The 27,509-nt window shown below is 53.7% G+C and overlaps 1 protein-coding gene across 1 annotated transcript in view; it reads left to right on the top strand.

Annotated features, from left to right (window-relative positions):
- Window positions 1–4,949: 4,949 nt before the first annotated feature.
- Window positions 4,950–27,509, top strand: part of WDR1 (WD repeat domain 1) — a 40,751-nt gene continuing 18,191 nt past the window's right edge. The window contains exons 1-5 of the mRNA XM_045550379.1: window positions 4,950–5,288; window positions 5,727–5,848; window positions 16,704–16,794; window positions 21,814–21,961; window positions 23,090–23,270. Of these exons, the coding sequence (XP_045406335.1) occupies window positions 5,273–5,288; window positions 5,727–5,848; window positions 16,704–16,794; window positions 21,814–21,961; window positions 23,090–23,270 (558 nt within the window). The 5' untranslated portion in view covers window positions 4,950–5,272. The remainder of the gene's footprint in view (window positions 5,289–5,726; window positions 5,849–16,703; window positions 16,795–21,813; window positions 21,962–23,089; window positions 23,271–27,509) is intronic.

The raw sequence follows: 27,509 nt of genomic DNA, 5'->3' as shown, positions 1-27,509 counted from the left end.
CATGGGGGTCTACATAAGCAGACTTACTGCAGGAAAGTAGAACCACCCATGCTTGAAAGCTCCATATCAGCAACAGGCACTGGCATGATCCTCAGACCAGACATCCTGGAGGACACCAACTGACCACATTAGCCAAGCCCCTGTGCCACAGGCACAACCAGGCCAGACACCAGCACTCAGCCAAGCAGCTTACAAGCCAACCACACCACTAGAGGCCAGCCAGGGCCTGGTCACCCTGGCTTAAGAAAAAAAGGCAGAAACTCTAGGAGAGTTAGTATTTGCCCAAAGGGATGAAGCTTTTCAATTGGAGAGTAACTGACACCATTCTTAAACTTGGCCGAGAGTGCCACTGGATTCCACGTTTACTGTAATAAAGTTGGCTATTTAAGGAGTACAACTAGGACTTGCAAGTCTTAGTCCATTCTTTTTCTGCCCTCTCAAGTGAGAGAACAGCCTAGGCTTTGAAGAGCGCAGATTTGAGTGCGAGTCTTGGTTACACCACTTGGGTTAAGACTTGTCCAAATTCAGAAGTCCCCTCCCCCCAGTGTAAGATAAGAGCCAAGGGAGCGCACAAGCCAGGGCCTGGCTCACAGGAGGTGCTCGCACACGAGGGAAGAAAAAGGCACTGTTCCAGAAAGGGACTCTGGGAGGCAGACAGGAGGACAGGCAAGAGGGGAGGCCAGGACCATCACTCGGGCCTCACCCGACCACTTCCTATCAGGCAGTGAAAGGCAAGAGAAGCAGCTGAATTTTCGAGTTCTCTGTGCAATAAGAGTCAGGGAATAGTGTAACTCCTTTGAGACAAGGCTCAAGCAGTGTAGGGCACAGGCTTAGGCCCTGGTATCTCCCGAATAAGGCTCGACTCCAACCAGTTAACCCTAACCTGGTCCTAGGAGAAATCATGTTTTAGGTATCCACAGGATAGTTTTAAGAGGATAAGAAACAGACTTGAGTTGGTGTATATCCCCTGAACTGTTATTACTGGTTTAAAACTGCACTAGTTATGTGGAATTCTTGGAAGCATGTCTTAGATATCAAGTAGGAAAATAAGCTATGCCCAGGGTGTTCCATGACTTGCAGGGATTTGAAAGCTATCTAGCACTGGTTACAGGTATCAGGTATTCACCTGTGTGCAAAACCCACTTCCTGATGGGGCTTGCTGCTCAGTCGATAGAAGCATTTACAGAGAGGCCCCGAGAAGGGATACAGTGAACAAGCTCACCCAGGGTTGGGTGATGAATCCACTTCTTGCCTAAGAATTTACAACCCAGAGGTTAACACTTCTGAGTACATTTGTGTAGGCAGGTCAGGGTCTGTGTGTTGTCAGTTGTCTGATAGACATGGAGGACTAAAGCAGAGAGATTTGGGGGTGATGCCTCAGCTCTTCCCTTCTGAAGGGGCAGCCCTAGGCCCCACCTTAGACTTAGAGGATCAAAGGTGGGTACCTGTAGCTTCCCCAAATTTCACCACCACCCTGCATCATAGCTAGTTGACCAGAGGGACTCAATCCAACTGGGACTATTTTAGAGTTAAGATCTGAAAAGCCGATCGTGTACCCAAAACATTGGAGGTAGACTCAGGGACAGCGGGCAGCCACTTCCTACCACAGGTCAGGCCTGTAAGCATGCCCACTGGCAACCACTTGCAGAACCAGCAACTGGCACAGGGCCCTTCTTCCTATGCACTCAGCGCAGTTGAAAGAACAGGAGAGAGGAAGTCCCTTTCCTCCAAGTCTGTATCACGTGAGGTTCAAAGTGCAGAAGTAGGTTGACAGGCCTTAGAGGGAAGTTCAGGACTGTCCCCATTGCTTTTTTCCTCCCTGAAGTTTCCAAGCGCACAGGCCTTGCACATTCTCACATATTTCCCGGTTTATGGAGCTAAAAACAGGGTTTAGAGGCAACGCGTGCTCAGAGGACAAGGATGACTCCTGAGAAGCCACACCCCAGGGCTTGCTTCTGCTACATCACTCAGAACTGACCTTAAAGTCATTCCTCGAGGGGAAGGTAAGACCAACACCTGAGGCCAATTAAGTGCTGGCTTGAGTTATTCAACTCGAGCAATTGAAGCTGGTTTACTCAAAGCTAGCCCCAGTTGGATTGAGTTGGGATTTTCCTCAATGAGTACTTGGTTTGAAGAGTTGCTTCAAGCAGTATATTTAAACACGCTAGTTTATACTTTGTAATTAGGTGCAGGTAACTGACACTTACATCGGCTCATTTCCTCAAAAGAATGCAAAAATCAGCTTCAGATTTTCCAGAACTACGCATGGGGCTCACTGGACAAATGGGCTCCCTGTTTGGGGGAGAGCAGAGAGACTAACAGATTGATCTCATGGTTTTTTAATGAATGTGTAATATGAAAGTATAGCTTAAGAGGCATCTGGGAAGACTCAAATAGGTGCAGCAGGTGCTCAGTAGAGCAGGACAGCCTAGGGGACTAGCTGCTTGAGCCAGGCAGGGGCTGGGCACACTCCAGGGCCTCGTACACCCAGGAGGATGCTGGTCCTTGAAGATATAGCAGCCGAAGGATGACCAGGTTTAAGTCATTCTGATTCCAATGAGTGGCTCCAAGCAGATGCAGTGAATAAAAACTGGTCAGGAAGTGGGTAAGGTAGCCCAGGTGAGGTAAAGCTTGGAACTGGGCCATGTTAATGAGATGGAACAGATAAGAGATAGACATTCAAAGTGACTGGATTTGGTGAAGGTTTGTGTAGGGGGGCGAGTGAGGTTTCTGGCCAGTGGAGCTGGAGACATAAGGATGCCACTCCTGGAAAGACCACCCCAAGAAGAGTACAGGGGAGAGAGGAAGGTGACTGTTCTGTTTCATTAGGACTGCAAGTTGGGCCTCAACAGGTGCCTATCAGACATTCCCATGGAGACGCCAAGGAAATTATAGAGGTGAAGAGGGCAAAGAAAAGTGGTAGGCCAAGAGATATGAGATCCTGGAGTACGTGGACACACCAGGGGCACCACCATTACTAGGTGTGTTAACCAAGGCGTGGGTGGGGACTAGGAATGAGCATCACTAAGCCCCCACAGCTAAGACAGATTTACAATACAGGAAGAACTCGAGAGTAGACACCCTGGTTGTTAGCCCTTTCCTACCAAACCCCACAAATTGCTAAGTCTATCATCTTCAGATACTTAGTTTTCATAGCAAAAAACTCCACCCTATTCTAGGGCTTCCAGCTCCAACATGTGATTTTTCTTTGAAGCTAAAGTTAAGCCATGGAGGCCAGCAGCCAGGGGTTTGGAAGTGTCACCTAGACTTGCTTTAGTTTCCTTTTCAGTGTCAATTCCAACAAGGCTTCATATGCACATCCGTTAAGCTTACTAGCTTGCAAGAGCTTGAAGCTGGCACCTCAGCTTCCCTCACGATAGTCTTATTATGTAAATGCATTAAAGTGGATGCAGCTGTAGCACTTGCTTGTACAGTCTCATTAAGGAGATCTGATAATTAAAATCTTGGTTTCTCAGAGCAGATACAGCCCCCATCTGTAGGCCATGTTCTCTGCTTCAGGAATCTAAACATTTTGCACAAAGACTTGACATCCTTAGGGCCCTTCAGTTCAAAGCTACCTTTCATGTCCATTATTTCTCGATCAGAAATTGTAGGTGAGCAGCATTGCCCAGGTGCCAGTGATACTCGACAGCCAGTAACATCACGGGAAGGAAGAACAGGAGTGTTTGCATGGAAGCAGAAGGCTGTATTTTCAAGAGGGGATCAAGGCAGGTGAAACTCATTGAGAAAGTGACATTTGAGCAACAGTACTTTCGAAAGACAGGTTAGGTAGGTTTCTGGGGAGAGTTTCAGGTAGGCAACAGATTGTGGGGGTCAGGTACATTCCCTGGGGCAATCTTAGAGCACTGAGGCCGGTACACCACAGCAAAAAGGAGCAAGGCACAGATGAGAAAGGGCAGTAGATGAAGAGACTGAAGCAACCCTGACACGGTCACATAGGGCCTAGGAGACCATGTAATAGACTTTAGCTTTTACTTCATGAGACTTGGAGCCCCTGTAAGCCGAGGAATAGACTTCCACATTAAGGATCACCCAGCTGCTATGTGAATACTGAGAAGGTGGGGTAGGAGCTTAGGAGAGGCCAGACGGGAAACCCAGGCAGGCGAGCCAGGACATGGGCTCCTCAACAGAGTTACGGCCACGGTGGCAAGTTATCAACCTGAGGACCTTTTGAAAGTGAAGCCGAGAGAACTTTCAAATTAGACAGAAAAGGAAAGTTAGAGAGCACTTGAAGGTTGAGTTAGCTGAACGTCTGAGTACCCACAGGTGCTTTACATCTTCTCAGCTTTACCACCCTCCTCGCCCCCCAACCCCAAGAGGGGTTGTACCCACCCTACCGAAAGGCGAGGCTCAAAGCGTCAACTACTCACAGCCCTTGCCCCCCCCACCCTAGTGAGCCACTACCCCAATTTTTAGGGTTTTTAGCTTTCTTAGGAAGTGCCCCTGGCTTTCTTAGAACCTACACCCTTTTTGCCGTTCTTGGCTTAGCTTTCTAGAAGAAAGTTTTACAAGAGAGAGCTAGTGAGCGGTCAGCCCAGCAAGGCACATCCCCAAAGTTCATTGCCACGGCAGTGCTTCGAGGAGGAGCGACTCAGCCTTGAGAAAAAAAAAAGAAAAAGAGAGGAGAAAGCACCCCGCTTCCCGCCCGCAAACCCTGAGCGGCAGGACGCCCGCCACACAGGCACAAGTACAAAAAACACTCCCCGAGCTTCTACTGGAGCGCGCCCGGGTTTCCAGCGCCTCCGAAACCCCCACGGGGAGCACCCTCTAGCAGCCCGCCGGCCCCAGCTCACAAGAAGGGCAGAACACCCTCCCGCTGCCCGGACGATTCTGAACGCGTCTGCTGTTCCCGCCGCCTTTTCACGGGGCCGCGGGGCGTGCTGCTAACGTCACTTCCGGGGCGGAGCGTCGGGCGGGGCAGGGCCGGCGGGGGGAGGGGCGAGGCCAGGTCCGCGCAGGCTCGCCGGGGCCGCAGCCACCGAGCTGAGCACTTGACTATATATGGTCAAAGCTGGGGGCGAGCCGCGCGCGGGGCCGCGCTTCCGGGTTCGGGGCGTCCGCTGCGGCAGCGCGCAGGGCAGGCGCGAGCTGGCCTCGGAGCCCCGGCCTCGGACCGCCCCCTCCACGCCCGGCACGCCCGGCGCCGCCTTCCGGCCCAGTCCCCGGGCTCGGCCTTGGCGACGTCTGATTCGCAGCGCGGGTCGGCCCCGGAGGCTCTCGGCGAGCGCGGCGCGGTAACAAGTGGGCGAGGATGCCGTACGAGATCAGTAAGTGCCGCGGCTCGGGGCCCCCGGGCGGGCGCCGCGCTGCCCCGGCCCCTCGGCGCTCGGCGCTGCGGCGGGGGTCTCCGGCGCGGGGGAGGGGTGCGGGCGCCGGCCAGCGCCCCGCCCGTCCGCCTGCTCTCGGGGTGCCGGGCGGCGATGCCCCGCCCGGGGGGCACCCCAAAGTTGGCGCTGCGTGCCGGGCCGGCAGAGCCCCGGGGTCCCCGAAGGGCCCGGCCCGGAGCGCCGACCAGGAAGTCGCGCAGTCTCCTGCGCTCCTCAAAGTGGCGGCCGCCCCTCCCGGCGGAGGCAACAGGTGACCGGCTGAGACCGGTCCAGGGCCCTTCTCTCCTCCCCGTCGGTCCCCTCCGTCCTCTACCCGGCCTGGGTGGGCCGAGGCAGGGGCTGCCCCTAATGTGCCCTTCCGCGTTTGTGTCTCCGCAGAGAAAGTGTTCGCCAGCCTCCCCCAGGTGGAGAGGGGCGTCTCCAAAATCATTGGCGGCGACCCTAAGGGCAACAATTTTCTGTACACCAATGGAAAGTGTGTTATCCTAAGGAACATCGACGTGAGTACCCCCTTCTCCCGCAAGGCGCTAGTTCCGTGCCTGCGCGCTGCGTTAGGAATTGGTGGATTCTCTGAATTTCCCTTCCGCGCCCTCACCTCCTGCCCAGTGGCCTGGGGAGGGATTGGGCGCCACGCCCCCTCAGCCTAGGAGCCACACCTCAGGAGCCCAGAACAAGGTTTCAAGTTTGTCCAGGGCCATTTCCTCTTTTTCCTGATGGGGAAACTGAGGCTCAGATTAGTCTAGACCTTAAGTGCGAGGGCTCTGGACTTGAGGGATCAGACAGACCCAGTCACCTGCTGCTTGGACCTCGGTGTGACTGGGGACTTGGGCCTCTCCGAGCCCCCATTTCCTCATCTGTGAAATATGATTTCCCCACGTCCCTTGGCCACCTGGGCCGACTGAATGAGCTGACGCATGTCTCAAGCCCAGCCGTGCCTGGCGCACAGTGAGCACTTGGTAAATGGCACTTGAGCTTGCTCATTATTAATACCCTCCGTCTCCCTCTGTGGTAGAGCCCCGGGTAACACTCCAGCCTGTGAACTTCAGCCTGTTCTGCCACTGTGGATCTGAGCCCCGCAGCAAAAACAGGAACCAGTTTATTCCCATGAATCATTCTCTGCATGCACCCTGTACCCAGGCTTAAAATGCTTCCAGAGCCAGCTCCTCCTTGGGAAATCCTTGCAAATTCATGTTGTTCCTCCATAATTATCAAAGTGACCTAGTCTTCCTGTCAGCCTCCCTCACTTCCCAGGATTGCACGTTTTAATCTTGCTTAGCCTGAGTGATGGAAGGGGGATGGAAGCTGGAGGTGTTACCACGGCCACTTGAGAGGTTTCTCCTGTGCTGGGCCTGGTGATTCTGATTCTGTAGGCTCACAAGGGATGTCACCATGATTCCTCTTGGTGGGTTGGGGTTGTCCCTGATCAGGCATGCTTCACCTCCAGGAGCCTCACAGCTGGCTGAGAGAACTGAGGGCTCTGTGGGCCTCAGTTTCCTGGTCCAAGGTTCTGCTGGCTCTGCCCCGACTCTGGTTAAGCCAGCCAGTTGCTGCTGTTCCTCAACTGGAAGATGGAGCTCTGTTTGGCAGTTTCTGCCCTGCCCGGGATTGCCGGGCACCTCAAATGAGGGGGTGGGTGTGAATGTGCTTGGAAGGTGCTAACCAACTTGCTAGTCACACAGATTCCTAGAAAGCTGATCCATGCTCACTTAGAACTGGGGAAACATCACTAAGGACTCATGTAGTAATGATCTGGAATGCTCCAGAGTAAGGTCCTGTGATCTTGAGAAAATAAAAATTGAGATGGACCTAAGGAGGTGCTCCCTTAGTAATTTGACAGATGAAATGCACTAAAGTATTCTCAGGGATACAGAGCAGTAAAATATTAGGTTTTGCCCCTAACGAGGCCTGCCCAGATTCATTGCAGTCCACATTCACTTCCAGGTAGGAGACCCCACATAAAGCATCTGCTACGTGTCTGGTGCTGTGCAGGCTTCTAAAACTGCAGCATCTCCTTTCACCCTCATGGGCCTCTTACACTCGGAAGAGGAGTCAGGCACAGCAAGGTGAAGGAGGCAAATAACTGAGCCACTTCCCATGGAGAAGCTATTCATAGCCACGGACAGCATCCCCTTTGTAGGAAGCTTTTCCTGACTTATGAAACCCATTCTACTCGCTCCAGAGATTTTTTTTTTTTTTTGAGAGACAGGGTTTCTCTCTGTTGCCCAGGCTGGAGCACAGTGGCCTTATCATAGCTCACTGCAACCTCACATTCCTGGGCTCATACCGTCCTCCTGCCTCAGCCTTCCAAGTAGCTGGGACTACAGGCATGCACCATCACACCCTACTACTTTTTGTGTTTTTGGTAGAGACTGGGTCTCACTCTTGCTCAGACTGGTCTGGAACTCCTGGCCTCAAGCAATCCTCCCGCGTTGGCCTTCTAAAGTGGTGGGATTACAGGCATGAACCACTGCGCTTGACCCAGATTCTTATTCTTAATCTCTATCTGGGGTTTGCTGTTCTCTCCTGAGTGTGCACCGTCTTTCCCTTCGCATCTAAGTTTCTGCAGTGCTAGGACAGCATGGGATACTGCTAATCTAGCCCTCCTGTGCCAGATGTAGGTCCTTAGTTTTTTGTTACTTTGATGGATGGACCATGGGTACTCAAGTAAAGGTATTTTTTATCCGAGCAAAGTATTCCTGGGGAAAAATAAGACATGAGTTCTCACAACCATTCAGGGTACTGGGAGGAAGAAGGTCTAGTTGGAAAACAGGCTCAGGGAGGAAGGAGGGAAGAAGGGAGGTTGAGACCAGACCGTGGAAGGCCTAACTAATGTCTAATTGGTGTCTCAGATTTAATGTACCTCAAACCAAACTTGGGTTTCCCATGTGTCCTTCCCCAAAGGGCAGCACCTATGTACACTGCCTACAAGTGTACAAAGGTTGCCTACCCATCTGCCCTGACTAGGCGTCAGCTCCAGGCAAGCAGGGCTCTTTCTCTGTTTCATTCTTTGCTGTGTCCTCACACCTAGAAGAGTGCCTGGTACACTGTAGGTGCTCAATAAGTTATTTGTTGATTGAAAGGCCTCGAAAGCTGGGCCGGGTTGGGTCGTGGAGATGCTAGGCAGCCACTGAGGTCTTGCTGCATGAGAATAGGAAAAGCTCAGCCTGGTTTAGATTGCTGGGCCTAAATCTGGTGGGATTCACCTTCTTTCAAAGCTAAGTACCCTTGCCGACTTGCTGCTTGGAACTACCTCTTTCATTTATTTTGCTGACTTAAAAGTTGTTTAGTGAACCCAGCATAATGGCACTTCTTAAGCTTATAGAAAAAGGGTAGTTTTTTTGTTTTTGTTTTTTTTAATCTACTTCTGATAACACAGCCCATTGTCTCCCCTGGAGGGGAAAGTGTCCTCTGCAGAGTGAAAGCATGTTGTGATGGTGACCATCCGGACGCTAAGCTTCCAGAAAGAGAGAGCTCCAGAAGATTCCAGTGAACAGCATGTACACTATGTCTGAGACGAGTTACCCACTGAGAAGGGGTGGTTTGTGCATGCAGGGGGCTTAAGGAAGGCTTCCCGCGAGTGCTGGCACCTGTTTGGGTCTAAGGTGGTTCCTTCTAATTTGTGTCGTCCTGTGGGCACCGCCTGGTTAGGCCCGTATTGCCTCTACCTTCTGTGGCCTCTGTGCAAAGACTGGGAAGGGTTACTCCCAGTGGCTCTGAGGGAACCTCTTCACAATTCTAAACTCCCAGGATCCCTCCCCTGTAAAAAGCCAGCATTTGCCAGTGAGCTTCCCGACAGAGGCCTCTCAAATGCTGCCAGATAGAGCCAGTGGACTTGCTATGCAGGCAAGTTTGGGACCTGCTTTGTAAAGTATCCAGTTCCTAGAGTCCAGAACTAAAATATACATTGGGAAAAGTTATTTCTATAAAATTGATTTTCAGGGGGTGAAATGTTTACAGCAGTTTTGCTGCACATCCAAGCGTGGTGTCAGTGGAGTCATCTCCTAGAACAGGGTGCAGACCAGTTTGGGGGATGTTGAATTCTCTGACCAGTGTCAGTCACTTGGTGCGATCTTGTACCAGTCATGCACAGAAAGACCCCCCAGTATGGTCCCTGCAGGTTGAGGGTGGTGGCAGTGGGCCAGAGAGCTTGAGGACTGACCTCATCCCTCCCGTCTAATTGCATGCCTGCCGAGTCCCTGCAGTGTGTCCGGGACAGCCATTAGCCTCATGGGGTACAGGATAGAGGCCCTGCCCAAACAGAGCTCGCTGTCCTGGGTGAAATGAGCTCTGGGTAGCAGAAGGAAGTGGTATGTTTGATTACTGCCTAGCCGGAAACATGCTGGCAGCAGCACCAGCTCCGGAGCCAGGGACCTCAGGACCTTCTGTCTGACCACCTCACAGCTCAAGGAAGCAGAGAAACACCATGGGTCCTTCATCTCAGAAAAACCTGAGTGGCTGTAGGCACCAGTCAGGGGACGCTGGGGCAGAGGGAGCCACATCCAGGAGGCCACAGTGGATCTGGCTCGTGGCTGCAGCCCTGGGTTTGAGGGGAGTGAATGCAACCCAGGCCAGGGAGGTCCTGGGTGTCCGGTGGTGGCAGGTGGCACAGGCACCCCTGGGATAGCCCGGACCTGTTCCGGAGGTTACTGGAACCATTAAAGGTCAGGCAGACAAGTAACAAGATCAGATCTGCAGGAGAGAGAGAGTTCTGTACCTGAGATTTGAGGCAGGGAGGGCAATTAGGAAGCTGCTCAAAGCTTAACTCACAGCCTGGGGCATGCTCATCTGGTACAACCGTGCTTTGGTTCTTCACGTTCCCAGCACACATTCCCTATCATGTCTTGCTGAGCCGTGCCTGTAAGCCACAGGGCCAAGATTTAACTCTGGTTCTCAGGGAGGGGTGATAATTGCCCCCACCTCATCCCTCTGGGGGATATTTCGCAGTGTTTGAAGACATTTTCGTGCCATTCAGTAGGAGCCAGGGATGTTGCCAAACATCCTAGAAAGGACAGGACCATCCTACAGCAAAGAATTATCCAGCCCAAAATGCCAGTAGTGCCAAGGCTGAGAATTCTGGTAAACAGCCGGGCATGGCTCACACCTTTACTCCCAGCTACCCTGGAGGCTGAGATGGGAGGATCGCTGGAGCCCAAGAGTTCAAGGCCAGCCTGGGCACCATAGCAAGACCCTCTCTCAAGAAAACAAACAAAAACCTTCTAATGTACCCAGTTAAGCACTTTGAAAGAAGTATGTCTTGAGTGCTTTGGGAACTTGAGGGAAGAACCAGCTGTGCCACAGAGCTGCTGGAGAAGGGGCACATTTGCATTGGGTCTTGGGGGATGAATAAGAGTTTTCCAGGAAGAGAGTTGAGACAGACACAGAGCAGAGGTAGGGAGAGTCCAGGCAGGAAATACCACGTGCACCTGGGTCCTCTCAGCCCCACCGTGTATGCCTGTGGGGTCGTCTTGGTATGTTTCTTGCCCTATTGGAGGGAGAGGAGGAATATTAAAGCCATCTTTGATGTAAAGGAAAAGGTTCCACCTCACTCTTGAGGCCAGTGGAGAGAACCTCTGCCACAGAGTGGCCGGAGAGGCTCCTTCAGCTCCCCTGCCAGTCTGACCCTTGAATGGGTCTCTGCCCTTCGCAGGGTGGTGTCAGGGATGGCTGTGGACACTGGGCTTAAAGGGGCCCTCTCTGCTTCTCTCCCACTGTCGCAGGTGAGTGGGCACTTCCTACCCTGGTGACATGCCCTGATCCTTAGACCTACAGATCCTCAGCCCTGGTTGGCTTGCTCGTCACTCCTACCCCCTGCTCCCTGTGTCTACCCAGAAAAAGGCCAGCACCCTCTAGCCTCGGTCCTGTCCCCACCCTGTTCACTGTTCTCCAAGGAGCATGTAATCCTGAGCACCTCTGGTCTTTGCCGAGTGCATTTTGTGCTGGGCGGTGGCCGAGCACTTGGCGTATTCACCCTTGTTCTCTGCCGTTTCCATGTGTAAGAGTAAGCAGAGCATCATGGGGTCGGTGTAGGGTTTAACTGAGTTTGTTCGCAAAGCATCTCAGTGCCTGGGCCAAGGCGGTACACATCTGCTTTTGTCTCTGTTTGTGGAGATGAGGGTACGAAGCTCTGGAGGGGCAGAGTCTGCTCTTGTGACTGCTCAGTAAGGTCCTGGGCAGGTAGCGGGAGAGGGGAGGACAGAAGGAGGTGGCGGTGTCCTGTTTATGCATCATCCAGTGAGGATCACCACCGTGCCCGGGGTCACAGGCCGAGTCTTCCCGGCCCTGGCCTGAGGCCTGTGGGGCTGAGCAGGGGGCAGGCAGGGAAGGTCGTTCAGGGCACGGCAGGCGGTGAGTGACCACCCTGTGTCTCCCACCAGCTGAAGGACCTGGCTCTGTGTAATTCTGAGACATAACTGCCAGCCATTGCCGGCAAACTTGTATTCTCCAAGTTAAGGAATCAGACTAACATTGCCACCATGTCAGGTGGTCCCTGACTTGCAGTGGTTTGACTGTGATGGTGCGAAAAAGTGATGCACAGTCAGTACACTCCTCAGCTTACCACGGGGTACATCAGATAAACACACCACAAGTCAGGAGCATCTGTGCCCAGGTTCAAGTTGTGGGAGGTGGTGTGAGGTTTCAAAGAGAATCCATTGAAGGGTCCACATGCTGTCTGAGAGCGAATAGTGAGTGGGTGGTGGTTTTTTTCTTGATAAACAGCTACCAGGGTCCAGCCATGCCCTGGTGTTTTGGGGTATTTGGCAGCCGCAAAGGCCCACCCTCCGTGGGGTCTACTTAATGCAGAAGGAAGGTAGAGTACAAAAATGTAGTACCAGGTGGAAAGTAATGAGAGCAGTAGGGTGGTAGGTTAGGGAAGGCGGGTGTTGAGGGGTGGGAGAGATCATGTCTAGCTTGGAGCATCAGGGAGGACTTCTTGGAGGAGGTGGCCTTTGCCTTGGTCTTAGAAGATAATTAGGAAAAGGGCAACATGCTGCTGCTTTTTGGAGCTGGGTTTCTTTGCAGTCATTCGGGTTTGGCCTTAGTCAACAGTGAGCAGAAGGGCCCTGCCAGTGGTGTTTAACACACAGGTCAGCTACAGCAGTCACTGCCGTGAGCATCTGTTGCTCCCAGGGGTGTGTGGAAAGCCAGCACTCTGCCTGGGAGACTGTGGAGGAAGCCAGGGGCTTCCGCAACTAGAGAAGAGCACAAGGAGGCACCTTTTGCACCACTGTATCATGCTGCTGAAAGGTTTTTTTGGTTGGGGCCTCCCCAGCCTTCCAGCATATTCCATTGGGTTCACTGTAGGCCAGGAGCTGCGATAAGAGTGCCAAAGCCTGGGACCCTGTGCTGTCGCAGCCTATCTGTAAATTGGTGTAGTGATCCCTGACCCTTTCCTCACTGCCCGAGAGGGGGTGGACGTGGGGATGTAGAAGCTTCGGGAGCTGCAGAGCTGGCTGAATCCATGCTGCCCTGAGCTTAGCCCTGAGCTTAGCCGCAGTTGGGTAACTCTCCTTCTGTGAGCTTGTTTGCATGACAAAGGCAGGAAAGAAATTGTAAAGGTGTTGAGGGGAGTTTCCTCAGGTGTCCCCTTTGACAGGATTCCTAAGAAAAAAGACCAACTGTTGTTTCTGGGCAGGGAGCCCTGGCCCACAGGTGAGAGGTGGGCGTGGTCAAGTCTGAGGACAGTGAGAAAGTCAGAGCAGAACCAGCTTCCTGGGGAGAGTCCAAAGCTGCTACTCCAAATCCTTACCACTGGGCCTCGAACCTGGCCCTGTGAGGGCATTGCCGGAATGCTCTCACGGGCCAGTGCTTGTCACCGACTATGGGTCCTGACTCTGTGTCACACGTGTGATTCCTCGAGTTCAGGCATCCTTCATGTCTTCTGGGAGGCCCCTCATTTCCTCAGGGTGACTGAGGGGTGATGGCAGAATTCTGGGGCTTGTCCCGAGGTCTTGCCCCAGCCCCTGGAGGGTGGGGGCACGGAGTGGAGGGGCCACGCCTGTGCTGGCCCTGAGGTGGGGCTCGGGGTGAGGATAATAGGTCAGTGGGTTGGCAGGTCTGGCCCAGGGAGCTCCTGGCAACGTCAGGGAGACACAAAGCCTGGGGATCCTGGTGTGGGGGGGGCCTCAGGGCAGCTCCCAGGAGGAGCCAGGGCAGAGGACTGCAGCAAGGGTGTGAGGTTGTCAGGGTCCAGGGTCGTGAGGTAGAGATTGGCAGATTGGTGGACGCAGAGATGAGTCAGGAAGCAGTTGTTGCTGTCCCCAGGAGGGACAGGAAGAGCTTGGCCAGGGTAGGAGGAGAAAGGCTGTGCCAGACTGGGGTGAGGGCTCCGCGGCAGCACAGGAAGGAGGCCCTGGAGGAGGGGCTCCCCCAGGTAGGGGCTCCCCAGCCCTGCTGAGAGATGAAGCTCCTGCCTGCAGCAGTAACCTCACGCTGGGCCCTGGGATTGGCTTCCTGTTCTCCTTCCCCAAGACCATAGGAGGGAGGGAGTGTCCAAGTGCCATCTGGACCCAGCTGATCTGGAATGAATCTAACAAGCAGTGACAGTAGGGACAGGGGAGGTGTCTTTCTGACTCTAGTAAGCGGCCTCCTTCTGGGAGCTGAGCAGCGTGGGCAGGAGGTTGCTGTGACTCAGATGTAAGTCATTATCTGCAGTTTGGAGTGTCTCCCCCCACGCTGACCCAGTTGTATTTAGAATACAAACGAGTGAGTGATTCATGGAGCAGGCAGGATTCGGGCGCCCCTGGGGATTTACACACAGCCCTGGCCATTTAGGGGAAGGAATTTTTAGGGGCAGAACTTACTCCGTGGTCTTGCCTAGTCATCTTCCATCTCTGGGATGCCCTTCCCACCTTTCGAAGACGGTGCTGCCTGTGCAGAGGTCACCAGGAGCCAGCAAGGGCTGGGGTGAAAGGGGTGTGCCCCGGGTGTGAGCGGAGCACTCTCAGTGGGCCATGAGTGGGCACCAGGACAGTGTCTCAGAGGTGTCGCCTGTCGACGGTCACTTTTTGCCAGGTGCTTTGTGAGGGAACTGGTCTGTGTCAGAACATTGAAATACGAAGGACTAATCTGAGCAGGAGAGGCGTGCATCAGGCAGACATTTAGTAGACAACCAGCAGCTTAGTTTTATGAGGTATAATTTAGATACAAGTAAAATCTGTCAGTGTTAAGTATACGACTTGGGTCTTAACTGATGTTTGTGTACCTGTGTGTGTGTGTGTGTGTGTTTGTGTGTGTGTATCGTCACATAACCACCACCGAAGTCATGACACAGAATACTCTGTCTATCCACAAGGTGCCCTCCACCCCCGCCCCTAGCTACTGCTGATCCACTCTTTGTCATTAGGTTTGCCTTTCCTTGAATTTTCTTTCATAAGAAGGGAGTCATGCAATGTGTAGTCTTTTCTGCCTGGCTTTTTCACTTAGCATAAGCTTTTGACATTCCTTCCTGCTATTGAGCATTTGCAGTTCGTTCCTTTCTACGGCTGAGCAGCGTTGCATTGAAAGGATGTACCACAGTGTGTTTCTCTGTTCACCTGTTGATGGTCATTTGGGTGTCCCCAGTTTGGAGCTATCATGAACATCATTCACGTGTCTCTTTGTTGGCATTTGCTTTCATTTCTCCTGGGTAGATCTAGGAGTGGGTTTGCTGGTATTTTGTATGATAAGTGTATGTTTATTTTCCAGCTATATCATTTTACATTTCCACCAGCAGTGTATGAACATTACACTGTCCCCAGCCCTCCATCCTTGTCATCCTTGGTGACATCAGTCTCTTAATTGTATTGGTTCCAGTGTGTGTGGAGTGATATCTCATTGTAGTTTTGATTAGCATTTCCCAAAAAACTGGTGATGCTGAGCACCTTTTTGTGTGCTTGTTTACCATTTGTATTATCTTCTTTGAATAGATAGTGGACATCGTGATATCTTTCTAATTTATTAGCAAACGTTTATTCCAAAATGGGTTAAATCATGAATCACATATCACAAGTGTCTACCGCATCACATAATGCTGAGTGTTAAGTCTTAGGGATGAAAGAGGAAGACGGTAAAATATTTTTCCTCCCCAAACCATTTATTGAGCACATGTTACTTGCTAAGTGCTATGATGGCTAAAGAGGTGAATGTCACCTTAAGCAGGTCACAGAAAAGTTGGGGGCCATGGACAAGGACATTAGGGACTGTGATGTGTGTTGTGCCTGCCTCAGGGACGTGCTAAACGCTTTGCCGACACAGAAGAACAGTATCGCTAGCAGTACAGGAGCCACCTTCAGAGCCGTCATGCGGGAGGTGTCGCTTCAGGGAGGCCTAATGGGTGAGTAGGTGCCCCAGGCAGGGCAGGTGCCGCTGGCTGAGGGCTCAGCACTGGCAGAGACGTGGAGCTTAGACAGGATGGCAAGAGGGGGTTGGGGTTTGGGGTGTGTGTCTCAGGTCTCAGTCTCTGGGCACAGGGCAGCATGGGGGTCCTAGGACCTGGAGGCTGAGGAGAGTACAAGCCCTGGGCTCTTGTCAAGGGGGCCGCAGGACACAAGGGGGCTGGGGTGGTAGGTAGTGAGTCAGGTTAGATGTGCCTGAGCAGTCTCCAGGAAACTGGGCAGCCTCACTGGTGCTCAGCCCTGAGTGTGTAGGAAGCTGTCTCCTCAAGGAGCACTTGGTTTATAGCAAGTTGACAGCAGGTATCAGAGAAGTTAGATGGCCACGTCTTTATTCCCTCTCAAGAGAAAGCTTTACTGTGGAGACACATTGAGAACAGGGGGTGTGTGTGTGTGTGTGTGTGTGTGCGCGCTGCAAAAGCAAGTGGGGAATCGACATTTCATCCCAAACCCAGGTTTTTGACAAAGAAGGATCCAGCTGCGTGCCCCACTCCACCCCTGGACGGCACAGCCAGGAGCTCTGTTTGGAGCATTTGGGCATCAAAGGGCAGCCTGGGGAGAGCTGGTCTTGAGTGAGAGGGTGCTCAGCCTGGGGGAATTGGGATGGCAGCCTCAACTGGCAGTTTCCCACAAGTAGGGGACAATTGGAACCATGGTGGCTTTTTCAATCAAACTTTCGTTTCATGTATATATTTTATAAATATGTATTCCATATTATGAAAAGGACAGAAAAACAAATAAGAAAAAAAAGAGCCTCTGAATTCTGTAATTATAGAGTGAAGATAAAGAGTTAAAACTACCTAAAATTCTATCACCGAAAGATAGGCAGGTAGATATGCTTCTAGGGTTTTCTTTATGGAGGTTTTGACTTAAGGTATTTGTGTGCATGTCATTTTTTTCCCCACAAATGTGTTAATTTGGAGAGCTGGCAGCAGCTTAGCTGCTCTGTGTTCCTTCAGTTCATTCTGAGGTCTCCTCCCTGCAGAACCCAGCCGTGGCCGACATCTACACGGAGCATGCCCATCAGGTGGTGGTGGCCAAGTACGCGCCCAGCGGATTCTACGTCGCCTCTGGAGGTATGTGGTGTGGCCCAGGGGGCGCTCGGGACCCCAGGCTGAGCTGGGCTCCTGGCTGGGGGAGATGGGGGGAGAGAAGAGGGTTTAGTTGACAGGTGAGAGAACCAATGTACATAGTTTCAGCTGGGGCTGACAGGGAAAGTATAAGCCATTGAAGTGCCCCATTCCAGAACTGGCTTTAGTTCTAGAAAATATGCTTTGTAGTTCAGAGTGTTCCAGTTGGTTCCAACTCAGAAGTTAGCAGAAATGGCTCCTGTGAGGTTGGCCAGAGGCCTTCTGCAGGTAGCCGCATGACGTGCTGGAGCTCACTACGTGTGTATCTGAATTATAGTTTTGTTTTGTGTCATTCTTGTCCGCTGTCCTTTCCCAGTACCTGACACAGTGCTGGCCTCAAAGCAAGCGCTTACGTTGTATTTGTGGACTGGCCCTTTGGTCTCTTCAGCCTGAGCTTTTGTGTGGCAGCGGAGGAGGCTGGGCAAGGGACAGAAAGATCTTCATGCTTACAGGAGCTTTATTCACTTAGCTCCTTGAGGTAGAGCTTTACCTGTACAGATGAGAGCAGGACGCAAAGAAGTTAGAGTGGGGTCCCAATTATTCATTGACTCAATTATATTCATTCACATGCTCAACAAATATTGCCTGTCTTGCTTAGCCCTGTTTCCAACCCCAGGGAGAGCTAAGTACGTGAGCTGATGTGGGCCCCGTCAGCATGTCTGGAGAGTGACACCACAACCACATCGCTGAACAAGCTAGATAACCAGGAGGGAAGGGCGGGATTCACACGTGCTGCTGGGTTCTGCCTATACTGCCCTGTGTGTGCCCAGCAGCCTGTTCCTGAAGGGTCTATGTCTGTCTGGGAGACAGCAGGCTTTGGGATTGGGGAAGACCTGGGTTCAGCCCTGTCTTAGTCTGTTTTGTGCTACTGCAACAGAGTGCCACAGACTGGGTAATTGTAATGAATTGGCTTATGGTTCTGGGAGCTGGGGAGTTGGGAACTGAGGAGCCTTCTTGCCTCGTCATCCTGTGGCAGAAAAGGAAAGAGAGGGCAAGAGAGCGCCGGGGTGGGGGGAGGCGCTGAACTTGTCCTTTTATAAGGAATCCCCCCCATTGATAACAGCATTAAGCCATCCATGAGGACAGCCCAGGTAGCCTGATCACCTCGTTAGGCCCACTTCCCACACTGTTGCATTGGGGATTAACTTTCCAGCACATGCTTTTTGGGGGGCACGTTCAAACCATAGTAGCCCCTTACTAGCCGTGTAGCCTTAGTGGAAGAACTTCCCTTCCTAGGCCTTCGTTTTCCCTTCCTGTGAGCTGAGGCTGCTGAGACAGTGCACCACAGCTCTCGCACTGCTGAACGCCAGGGTGACCACACTATCTGTCACCAAAACTGGGGCTCTGCACCGATCCAGCTGGGACAGCAGGCCAGCCGAGATCATGGCGAGGGCCGGGCCAGGAGTCTGATGTGTAGTAGGCACTTAATGATTTTAGTGTTGAGATCGACTCCAACTCCATCTGTAAAACTTGCTCTAATTTATATCTCATGTTTTATTTTAGCCCTGTGATTTATTTTTTCCCCTGGCCCTGCTTGCCGGCAAAATGTCTCTGCATTTAAAGCCCCAAGATTTGGCCCAAACGTCTTTTCAATTGTGTTTAACACAGAGGCGGGTGCTCTGAGCAGTGTCTTCTCAGGAGAGGAATGTGGTTGGCAGGGCCTCTGCCCCTTGCCTGGCACGGCTGCCCTGCTCTGTCAGCATCAAGCCGAGAGCCTGCAGGCCCAGGTCTGCCCTCTCCCGGGTCCCGAAGGGGATTTCAGCAAGACAGAAATCAATGGCCTTCAAATGCTGCTGCAGAATCCACGAGGAAGGCTGTGTCTGAGACTGACGCAAAGGATGGGCCCCATAAATAAATGACTATCAGTCTGTTCTCTCTTTTTAAAAGCACCCTGATACGGTGGAGGAACCAAGGGGGTTTGAGGTCTCACTCTGTCCAGGTATTCTTGTGTGTGATCAGGTTTTCCAAACCTAATACCTTTCTTTGAATAGAGTGAAGTGATTAAGGGTTACAGAGGAATGTTTGCTGCAGAGATGGAGTTGGGCTAAAAATAGTGTGGTGTGTAGGGTTTGGAGGGAGGAGGAGGGCGGCTCAGGAAGTGCTGGCTCACTAAGTGGGTTACCTGGTACCTGGTGTGCCCAGCTGGCTGGAAGGCTCCCAGTACCTCAGGAAGCCCAGAGCTCACTCCCAGGTGGGGTCCCAGCTCTCTGTGGGCTCTTTAGATCCTGCCAGGGTGACTGGTCCGCGGCTGCTGAAATCTGCACGCCTGGGAACCTCCAGCACTGAACGAGACAGTCAGTCTCTGCCCGCTGGGAGCCTGCATTCCCGCATGATGGTTCTCAAAGTGCAGGCATCATTTCTGGGGCAGGCCTCATCCTCTATTTTTCCTGAGATAGCTCCATGCTAGTGGTTTGCCCCTATTGCCCAGTCCCCTCAGCACCCGGGCAGTGATTCCCAATGGCCTTTGGGGTGCAGAGAGCGGCAGACATGTGGTTTGGCCATACGCCCAGGGCAGGCTTCCTGGAGGAAGGGTCATCTGTGCCCAGGGATGGAGGCCGTAAGGGTTGCTCAGGCGAGGGAAGACCAGGCTGCAGCTCCGTTGTGAGCAGAAGCCTCCCTGGGACTGGAGGGCTGGCTCTCCCACCTGCTGCCCCATCTGCTTCGCACCATGGGTTTGCTGGGCAGCTCTGTACACTTGCGCATGGGGCACAGGGACAATACAGATGCCTTGAGCACGGTCACTCCACTGTGCAGCCCTTTGTCCTAGCGGTGAGCAAGAGTTTGCAGAGGGAAGGAGCCTCCCCCTTCCTCCCCTGCCCTGCACTGCTTAGCTTTTCTTCCTGGTGCCGTGTGGACAGACATGAAATGGAAGGTATGCTTTTATTGTCTGCCCCCTCTCTAGACCCTTCTGCAGGGCAGGCGCTTGGTCTGTTAGGGTCACTACTATTCCCCTCGCACACAACTTGGCCCCCAGCAGGCCCTCAGCCAGTGTTTGGGGACTGTGGCAGCATTGTTCTCATCAGATCAGGGCCTGAGCACCTGATCCCTGGGCCCCTCCTGTCTCTTTCCTGCTCCGGCGGCTTCTGAAAAGAATTACACAAGTAAGCAGGGCCCATGGAGGAGGCTGATGATGGTCTGGCTGGTGAGATGGTGGGTGGAAGGTGGCCGGGAAGCCAGGCCTGGACTGGAGGCTGCGCTGATGGGAGGAGCAGGCAGTGGCTCGCTGAGCCCAGGGAGGCGAGAGCTCTAGGCCCAGTCCTGGGGTAGCGGGTGAGATGCCCTCCACCCTGTCCTGGGGAGCATTGTGCTCTCCATGGGGCAGTGTGTGTTTGTGAGTACACGTGAGGGAGCGTGTGCACACGTGTGCGTGTCCTTCCTGCACACCCAGCATTCGTTCTCTGAAGCTGCCGGCCTCTGCTGACTTCCTTTTCTTTCCCCGCTGACCTGTTTGGCGATGGGACTTCACTAACCAGTTCTCCAGGTTGTCTTTGGAACTTACCTCTGGCCACACGCCAGGACCTCGCCCAGAGGACCCCAGGCTCTCTGGGACTCCCCAAGTTAATGCTGTTCCTGTGGACTTGGCATCTCCTTTTGTCTGTCCCCACAGCTGAGCTGAGCGCCAGGGACAGTCCTTACGTGGGCCTTCTGAGTCTTAGGGACTGGCCCAGTCTAGGCTCGGGCTCTGTGTCTGCTCATAAGTGCAGGGTCTCTGGTGGCCTCAGTTCATTCACGACTAGTCCTGGCTGACTCGTGTCAAGTGCTCCCTGCATACTGAGGACTAGTCAGAGACTGTACGTGTTAACTTGTCAAACCCTACAGCAGCCCTGTGAGGGGGCTCTCTTATTTCCCCCTCTTGCATGGAGGAACATGGTGGCCATGTAGTTGGTGAGGCCCACAAAGCCTGGACGTGGCAGAGGCTGGATTTGAACCTGGGGCACCAGCTCCTGAGGCCTAACTCTTTGCTGCTGCCCTCCTTTGCCTTGGCTCGACCAAGAAAACAGGCACTGTTTAAACAAGCACTGTTTTCACTGGAACCAGCTGGAGTTGTGTGGGGTACTGAGGTGGTCTGGGGTCTTCTGGGAAAGCCGGGCACCCCTACCTGCTTGGAGGCCTGGGCTGAGGTTCTAAGCCCAAGAGTTTGTGTGAGATGCTCCCATGTCTTACGCCGACAGGGTGCTGATTTGGAAGGGGTGTGTCTGACTGGGAGTTGGTACTTGGTGACAGGATCACAGCGTGGGAGGGAGGTGTGTGGCCTCCAGCATTGCTCTATTGCAGTTGGCGGCCCACGCTCCGATGAGAACGCAGCTGCCATCAGGTTCAGTGTACAGGTCTCCTCCCCTCACAACACCTACCTCGTAGGTCTCTCAAAAGACTTTTACTCACGCTTTGCTTCCTGCGAGCTGTGGAGCGTTCCTGGTAGTGAGTAAGGCTCCCAATCTGCCTGGCAGCATGCTGTCAGGGAGCTGCATAGGGGCCAGGTCTGCAGACCCCTGGCAAGGGCCACCAGGCCTAGCCGCAGCGTCACCCCGGGCTGCATGGTTGCACCACACAGCTGCACACCTCAGTTCTGTTAGTTCCTGCAGCAGCAGCATGGGAAAGGCGGGCATAGCTAATCTTGTCACTTTACAAAGGTTGTCCAAGACCTATAAGCCATTTGGATGCCCCTACAAGCAAAGAAACACAGTAACTAAACTGCTTCGTGGCATACTGAAATGTCACCATCATGTGTCCTGCGCTTTTTCTGACATCTAAGCAGGGTTTGTTCCCCAGGTGATTTCTGGTGAAATGCAGGGACCCCAAGTAGCAGCCCTCATGGGGGCAGCAGGCTCTGCTTTGGAGGGTGGCTGAGTGTCGTTTCCCTCCAGGAAGCCCGAGAAACCAGAGGTGGTGCTGAGTGGGCTTGTGGCCACGTGGCCCTTGTCCGGCGGTGACCTGTGGCTCTCACCACCCCTGTGTGTCCCACAGATGTGTCTGGGAAGCTGAGGATCTGGGACACTACACAGAAGGAGCACCTGCTGAAGTATGAGTATCAGCCCTTCGCGGGGAAGATTAAAGACATTGCTTGGACTGAAGACAGTAAGAGGATCGCCGTGGTCGGGGAAGGAAGGGAGAAGTGAGTCACTCCCTCGGCCACTCTGCCCGTCCCATGGCCTGTGCTCCGCATGCTGCGCCCGGGTGGGAGGGGGCTGCAGTGATGTCTGTGTCAGCTCGGGCCAGTGTAGGTTGAGCTCCCAATAGGGGCCAGGCCCCCGGCCGCCTTCACTGGTGGTCACTGGCCACATTTGAGGGAGGGCTCCACATCACAGTGGCTCTGTCCCTGGGGCCTCACTCTCCTCTGACATGCTGAGACCCTTGCCTCCCAGAACAGCTGCCGTGCCCACCTTCCAGGCAGCAGGAGGGAACAAGGCGAAAGAGAGATACCTCTTGTATTGGGGTCCTTTCTGACAGCTGCCATGTGAACCCACAAGGGAGACTGGACTGTGCCCCCAGCTGAGTGCATCACCTAAGGTTCCCTGAGCAGAGAACAAGACCCAGTGGACGCTGGGGTGGCAGGTGCTGCCTATTGGGCCTGGTGACCAGCAGGGTCAGCGCTGGAACCCAGGCTTCCTTATTCCAAGAGCCGTCAGGGTTCCTTGTACAGCACCACGGCTGCCCACGGGGGCTTGAACTTGACAGCCACATGTCTTTTATTTCCCTCCCTGAGAGGCACTTCTTAGTTCGTGTACTGCTGGGTATTAATTTTTCCATCATTTTTCAAGTCATTCCTGTGGGTCTTTGTTCCGTTTTCATTTGGTAGCAAATATTAACTACCACGATATATTTTCTCTGAATGCCAGTTAAGAGCAAGGCATCTCTGTTCCTGCAGGGGATGGTAACTGGTCTGCATCCCAGCCCCTGCCCACAGAACTATTACGAGAGTGATGAAGCCATAAAGATATCCCCGGGCTGGTGCTTCTGAGGCACCTGCCATGCGGGAGGTACTTTGGCGTGGGGCCATACAGACACATACCTGCAGTCCCTCCCCAAAGGTGCCCAGGTTGCCCCTACCTGCCCTTAGAGCTTTTGGACAAATACCCACAGTGCCAGAATCACAGTGCTTTCAGGTTTGTTCCTTTAACTTCCCAAGCTGCCTTGCTCACATTCACTCCTGTCCTTGGTGCACTGGGAGCTCAGCTATCACATTTCTCATCGACCGTCCAGGATTGATTTTTTTTCCTTTGACTCCTCTCTTTGGGTCCAGGTTTGGAGCTGTCTTCCTGTGGGACAGTGGCTCTTCTGTGGGCGAGATCACGGGACACAACAAAGTCATCAACAGTGTGGACATCAAGCAGAGCAGGCCGTACCGGCTGGCGACAGGAAGTGATGATAACTGTGCTGCATTCTTTGAGGGGCCCCCGTTCAAGTTCAAGTTCACAATTGGAGTAAGTGGACTTCTCTCTTACAGTGGTTTTTGGGTGGACTTTGTGGTTTATATGTGAGACCAACAGAATTGAAGCCTGTTTAGATACTGATGTCTACTACACACTTATGCCATGATGTGTAGACATAAGGGCACTTGGTGGGTAACGTATGCAGAGAGGGCAGGGCTCTCTAGTCTTAGCACTCGCCCTCCTAGGGCCTCAGCTGGGCACGTGAGGTTCCAGCCCAGAGGGGCCCTGCCCTCGACAGCATGCACACAACAGGGGTAGGGGCAGGGGCGTCTCTGGTGCCTGTGTTCAGGTGAGCGTCCTGGGCTGGAAGTGCTCGTTAGAAAGCGGAGCTTGTGGAGCCCGGGGCGGTGTCAGCCAGCTCTTCAGTTGTGCAATCCTCACACCTAAGCTCGCTCTCATCTGAGCCACCAAAGCAGCAGAGGAAATGGACTTGCAGGACATCTGGGTTGGTCTCTCAGGGGCTCCCCTAGAGAGAGGGGATGAGGCAATGAGGGCAGAGACGTGCATGCAAGGTGATGTACAATTAGAAGAATTAGAGTCCTTTTGTGGAAAAAATATGCAAAAAGTGCCCCAGTGGAGCAGTCTGTGAGTATAAATGGTAGGGTCTCAGCCCCACTCTGTACATGCTCCCTCTCTTGGACAACAGCCTGGGCTTCACTATCCCTCAGTTTTCTCATCTGCAGGATGGGGGCCTGTGGGGGCCGTCAGCACCTGACGGTTTTAACTGTGAATTTGAACCAGGAGCACCTGCCCAGCTGATCTGGAGCAGCTGTGGTACCATTTTCCTGCCCCAGTGGTTGGAGGGAGGGTGACGCAGGGGAGCACAGCAGCCTGTCCCAGCGTGGTCTGTGGTTCTGAACCTGCCCCGGCTCTCCCAGTTCCTCTTAGCGCATGCACCATGGGTGAGAAAAGGATGGTGTGACCACGCAGAACCCGAATATGTGCATCTGAGGGGTGATTTATGTCATCCTGGAGGTGGCTGAGTTTGGGGATTGGCCGGAGGTCTCGGGTCTCGTCGTCCTTCAGGAGCATCTGTGGTCTTGAGTGTCTCTGCCTCATGGAGGCTCAGATGAGATCATGTCCTTAAAGTGGCTCACTGAGGAGCACTGTGTGTTTTAATGACTTAACGCAGTGAATCATAAGTAGCGGGTACAGGGTGCACGAAGTGGGCAGAATTCCCAGAGACAAGTCTTGGCTTAGGGTACAGGAGGGCTCTCCAAGGATTCTCCACTTAGAGTGAAACGGGCTTCATTTCGTCCCTGGAGCCTCAGGCTGGGCAGGGCCTGGCGGGCTACGTGGGAAGCATGAGTGAGGTATCCTGTGTCCAACAGAGCATGCAGCCCAAAGGTCCCTTCCGGACACCCTGTAGTTCTTAGATCCTACCCCGGTGGCCACTGCCTAATTGGTAGGTACTAGAGACCTGGCTATTTGGGGAGCTTTGTAGAAGGCTGTGGCTCAAGGTCGGTGGGGGGGCAGAGGGAGGTGCTGTGGGACAGCGGGTGAGAAATGCTGAGTCAGCTGAGCATCCTAGAGGAGGGAGAAGGGGGAGAGGCTCCCACAGCAGCCAGGGCTCTCCTGGCCTGTTTCCAGTGCCATCACCCTGCTGCCCAGCCCCCCACATCCTGTTTGGTCTCATTTGGCCATAATCTGGGCTGAGTGTGGGTGGGGGCTCCTTTCCCTGCCCTGGGAAGGGACCATTTGCACTTGGCAGATGTGGATTAAACCAGGCATGGAGCCTCACAATGGACATTAAGTGGAGCCAGGGTTTGCTCCCAGGCTATGGGGTCAAGCCTGCGCTCTGCACCACTGTGTGCTCCCTCAGGGGCTTGGCCAGAACATTCTTCCTCTTTTCTTTTCCTTTGTAACCTCAGAACTGTCCTCACCCCACAGCCCCGGCCCAGGGGTGTCAGGTAGAAATGTTTATCCAGCCGGCCCGTCTCCAGGGCAGGCAGCGCTGTGTGTCCTGAAGTCTCCTGTGGAGGCCTCAGCTCCAGCTCCTGTCTGAGGACCTGGGAGAGATCCACAGGGCTGTGGCCCAAGGATCAGAGACACTGGGTGGCAGCCCAGTGCTGAGCTAGCCGGCCCCATGACCTCTGAGAGAGTCATGCCTCCAGGCCCCCCAGGAAATAGAGTTGTGAGGACCCTCCTCCACTGAGCCCACAGCTGTGGGGAAAACGGGAGAGGTGCCAGTCGACATCCATGTGTTCACGAGGACGTGCGTGGGGGTCCATCTGGAAAAATTGCAACAGGGTCAGCTGGCCTAGCGTTGAAAGGACAGGGAGGGCTCTGGGGGACCCCACACCTGTGAAACAAGCCGGCTTCTTCCCCAGAGCTGGAGGGAAATTGTGCAGACGATGGGAACTGAGCACAAGGCACAGAGGTTAAGTGAGGCAGGTGAGAACTGCGCTGAAGGCTGGGTGGGGGCAGAGCCTCCTGCCAGGCTTCTTTCCATATGTGGGTTCTCAGTCAAAAGCTGGGATGTGGAGGTTCTGAGGAATTAATTGAGCCTTTTGTAGTAAAAGCTTTTTAAAATTAAAATATGTGTGGGATTTTTTTTTTTTTTAGAGGAAATTAAGTTCCTCTTACTGTGAAATCCAAACAGTAATGGTCTTTTCTCCCCAAATCTTCATTCCCAGCCCCATGACCACCTGGGGTCAGGGCTGCCTTCCTTCCTCCCCAGCCCTCAAGCCCTCTCGGCCTGTGCCTGCTAGAACCTTCCTCTGAGAGTGAGCAGCTGTGGTGGCATCTGTGCCCACCCCTCCCCAGGAGGCCGCATGGCTGGGCCCTGGGACCCACCAGCGGGTGGGAGGTAGACGTTGTTGGGGAGCTTCCCCAGTTGCCAGGGCAGGAGAGGGCCCAGGGGGGTCGAGCTGGAGTGCTGCCTGGAGAGGAGTGAGTCATATTCTGAATTTCAGTACATGACAAAACAAAGCCCCAATGATGCCAGGCCTGAGCAAAAATGCAAATAGCATTTCGGAGAAAAGCAAGCAGGACCTTAGCTAGTGAAGTTGGGTAAACCACCCTCCATCTCACTGGCCCAAGCCTGGGATTTATGACGCTTTTCCTTTTTGTTAAGAGTCCATTGTGTGGAGCGAGCATGGACTCCTGGCTGCTCTGAAATTGAGCCTCGGCTCCGCTCTAGCCGGGCTCTCCTGTGCGCCCTCCAGGCCGGAGGGACCACGGTCCAGCTTGGCTCCTTGTTTGCATGGACCTGAGCGAGGCAGTTGCAGGAGGGTGGAGAAGCCTTTCGCCCAGAACAGGCCCAGGCCCAGCTCATCCTCGCCCACCACCCACCCAGGATCACAGGCGGCTGGGGCTGAAACGGAGGCTTTGGGCAGGGCAGGCTCCACCTCCAGCACCGGCGTTCTGTGGATGAAGGTTGTTTAGCTTCCCCTTGGAGGGTCTGACCGTGGCCTGAAAAGAATGGACGGGTGTTGAGATGGTCTCCCTGCCTCCCCCACTGCGCCCATGGGTGTTTCTTCATGCCAGGCACGGCCCCGGGGTGGGTATTCTGAGTGGGTGATAAAGGGCACTTGTCAGCCTTCATGCGCCTTGTGGTGTGGCTCATAGACATGCACAGCATGGCTGCACATGGGCTGTCCTCTTACGTACAGGGTCAGCTCAGGCTGCTGGAGCACACATGAGTTGACCAGGTAGGGGGCGTGTGCCTGCTGGAGTCAGGCCACCGGGAGCCCAGTGGCACTCGGTCCCTATCAGTGACGTGGTCTTGGATGTGTTACTTGTTACCTCGTTATTTCAGGCCTCAGTTTCCTCAGTGGGGAGGGGGAAAGGGGGCTTCCTTGACACAGTCCAGCCAGGGGGCTGGCACGCGTTGGCTACAGCCAGACAGGCAGGAGTGGACCAGGCACAGGGGCAGCCTGAGGCTGGACCGCAAAGCTGTGCAGGGGTGGGGCGGGGCCTGGGGGTCCAGCTCAGGAGGTGGCCGAGCCAGGCAGCCGTAGGAAGCTGCCAAGTCTCTGAACTCCCAGCAATGTTTCCAAACCTGCTCCTTTTGTCCACTGGCCTGGCCTCCCTGTGGAAAGGCCTATTTTTAGCCCTCATTTTTTTTTTTTTTTTTTTTATTAATAATGGGCTGTTCCCTGCGCTTTCCCTTTGAAGGGGCTATTTCAGGAGCAGACATCAGTCTCCTGCGCATTTGGACTCTTGCTGTGTGGCTCGAGTTGCAGGAAAAGATGACAGGGATTGAGATTCTGCAGCCTGAGGCTCTGA

Source organism: Lemur catta, chromosome 4 (genome assembly GCF_020740605.2).
Source record: "Lemur catta isolate mLemCat1 chromosome 4, mLemCat1.pri, whole genome shotgun sequence".
In the NCBI taxonomy this organism is placed as follows: domain Eukaryota; kingdom Metazoa; phylum Chordata; class Mammalia; order Primates; family Lemuridae; genus Lemur; species Lemur catta.
This window is presented reverse-complemented; position numbering and strand designations above follow the sequence as displayed.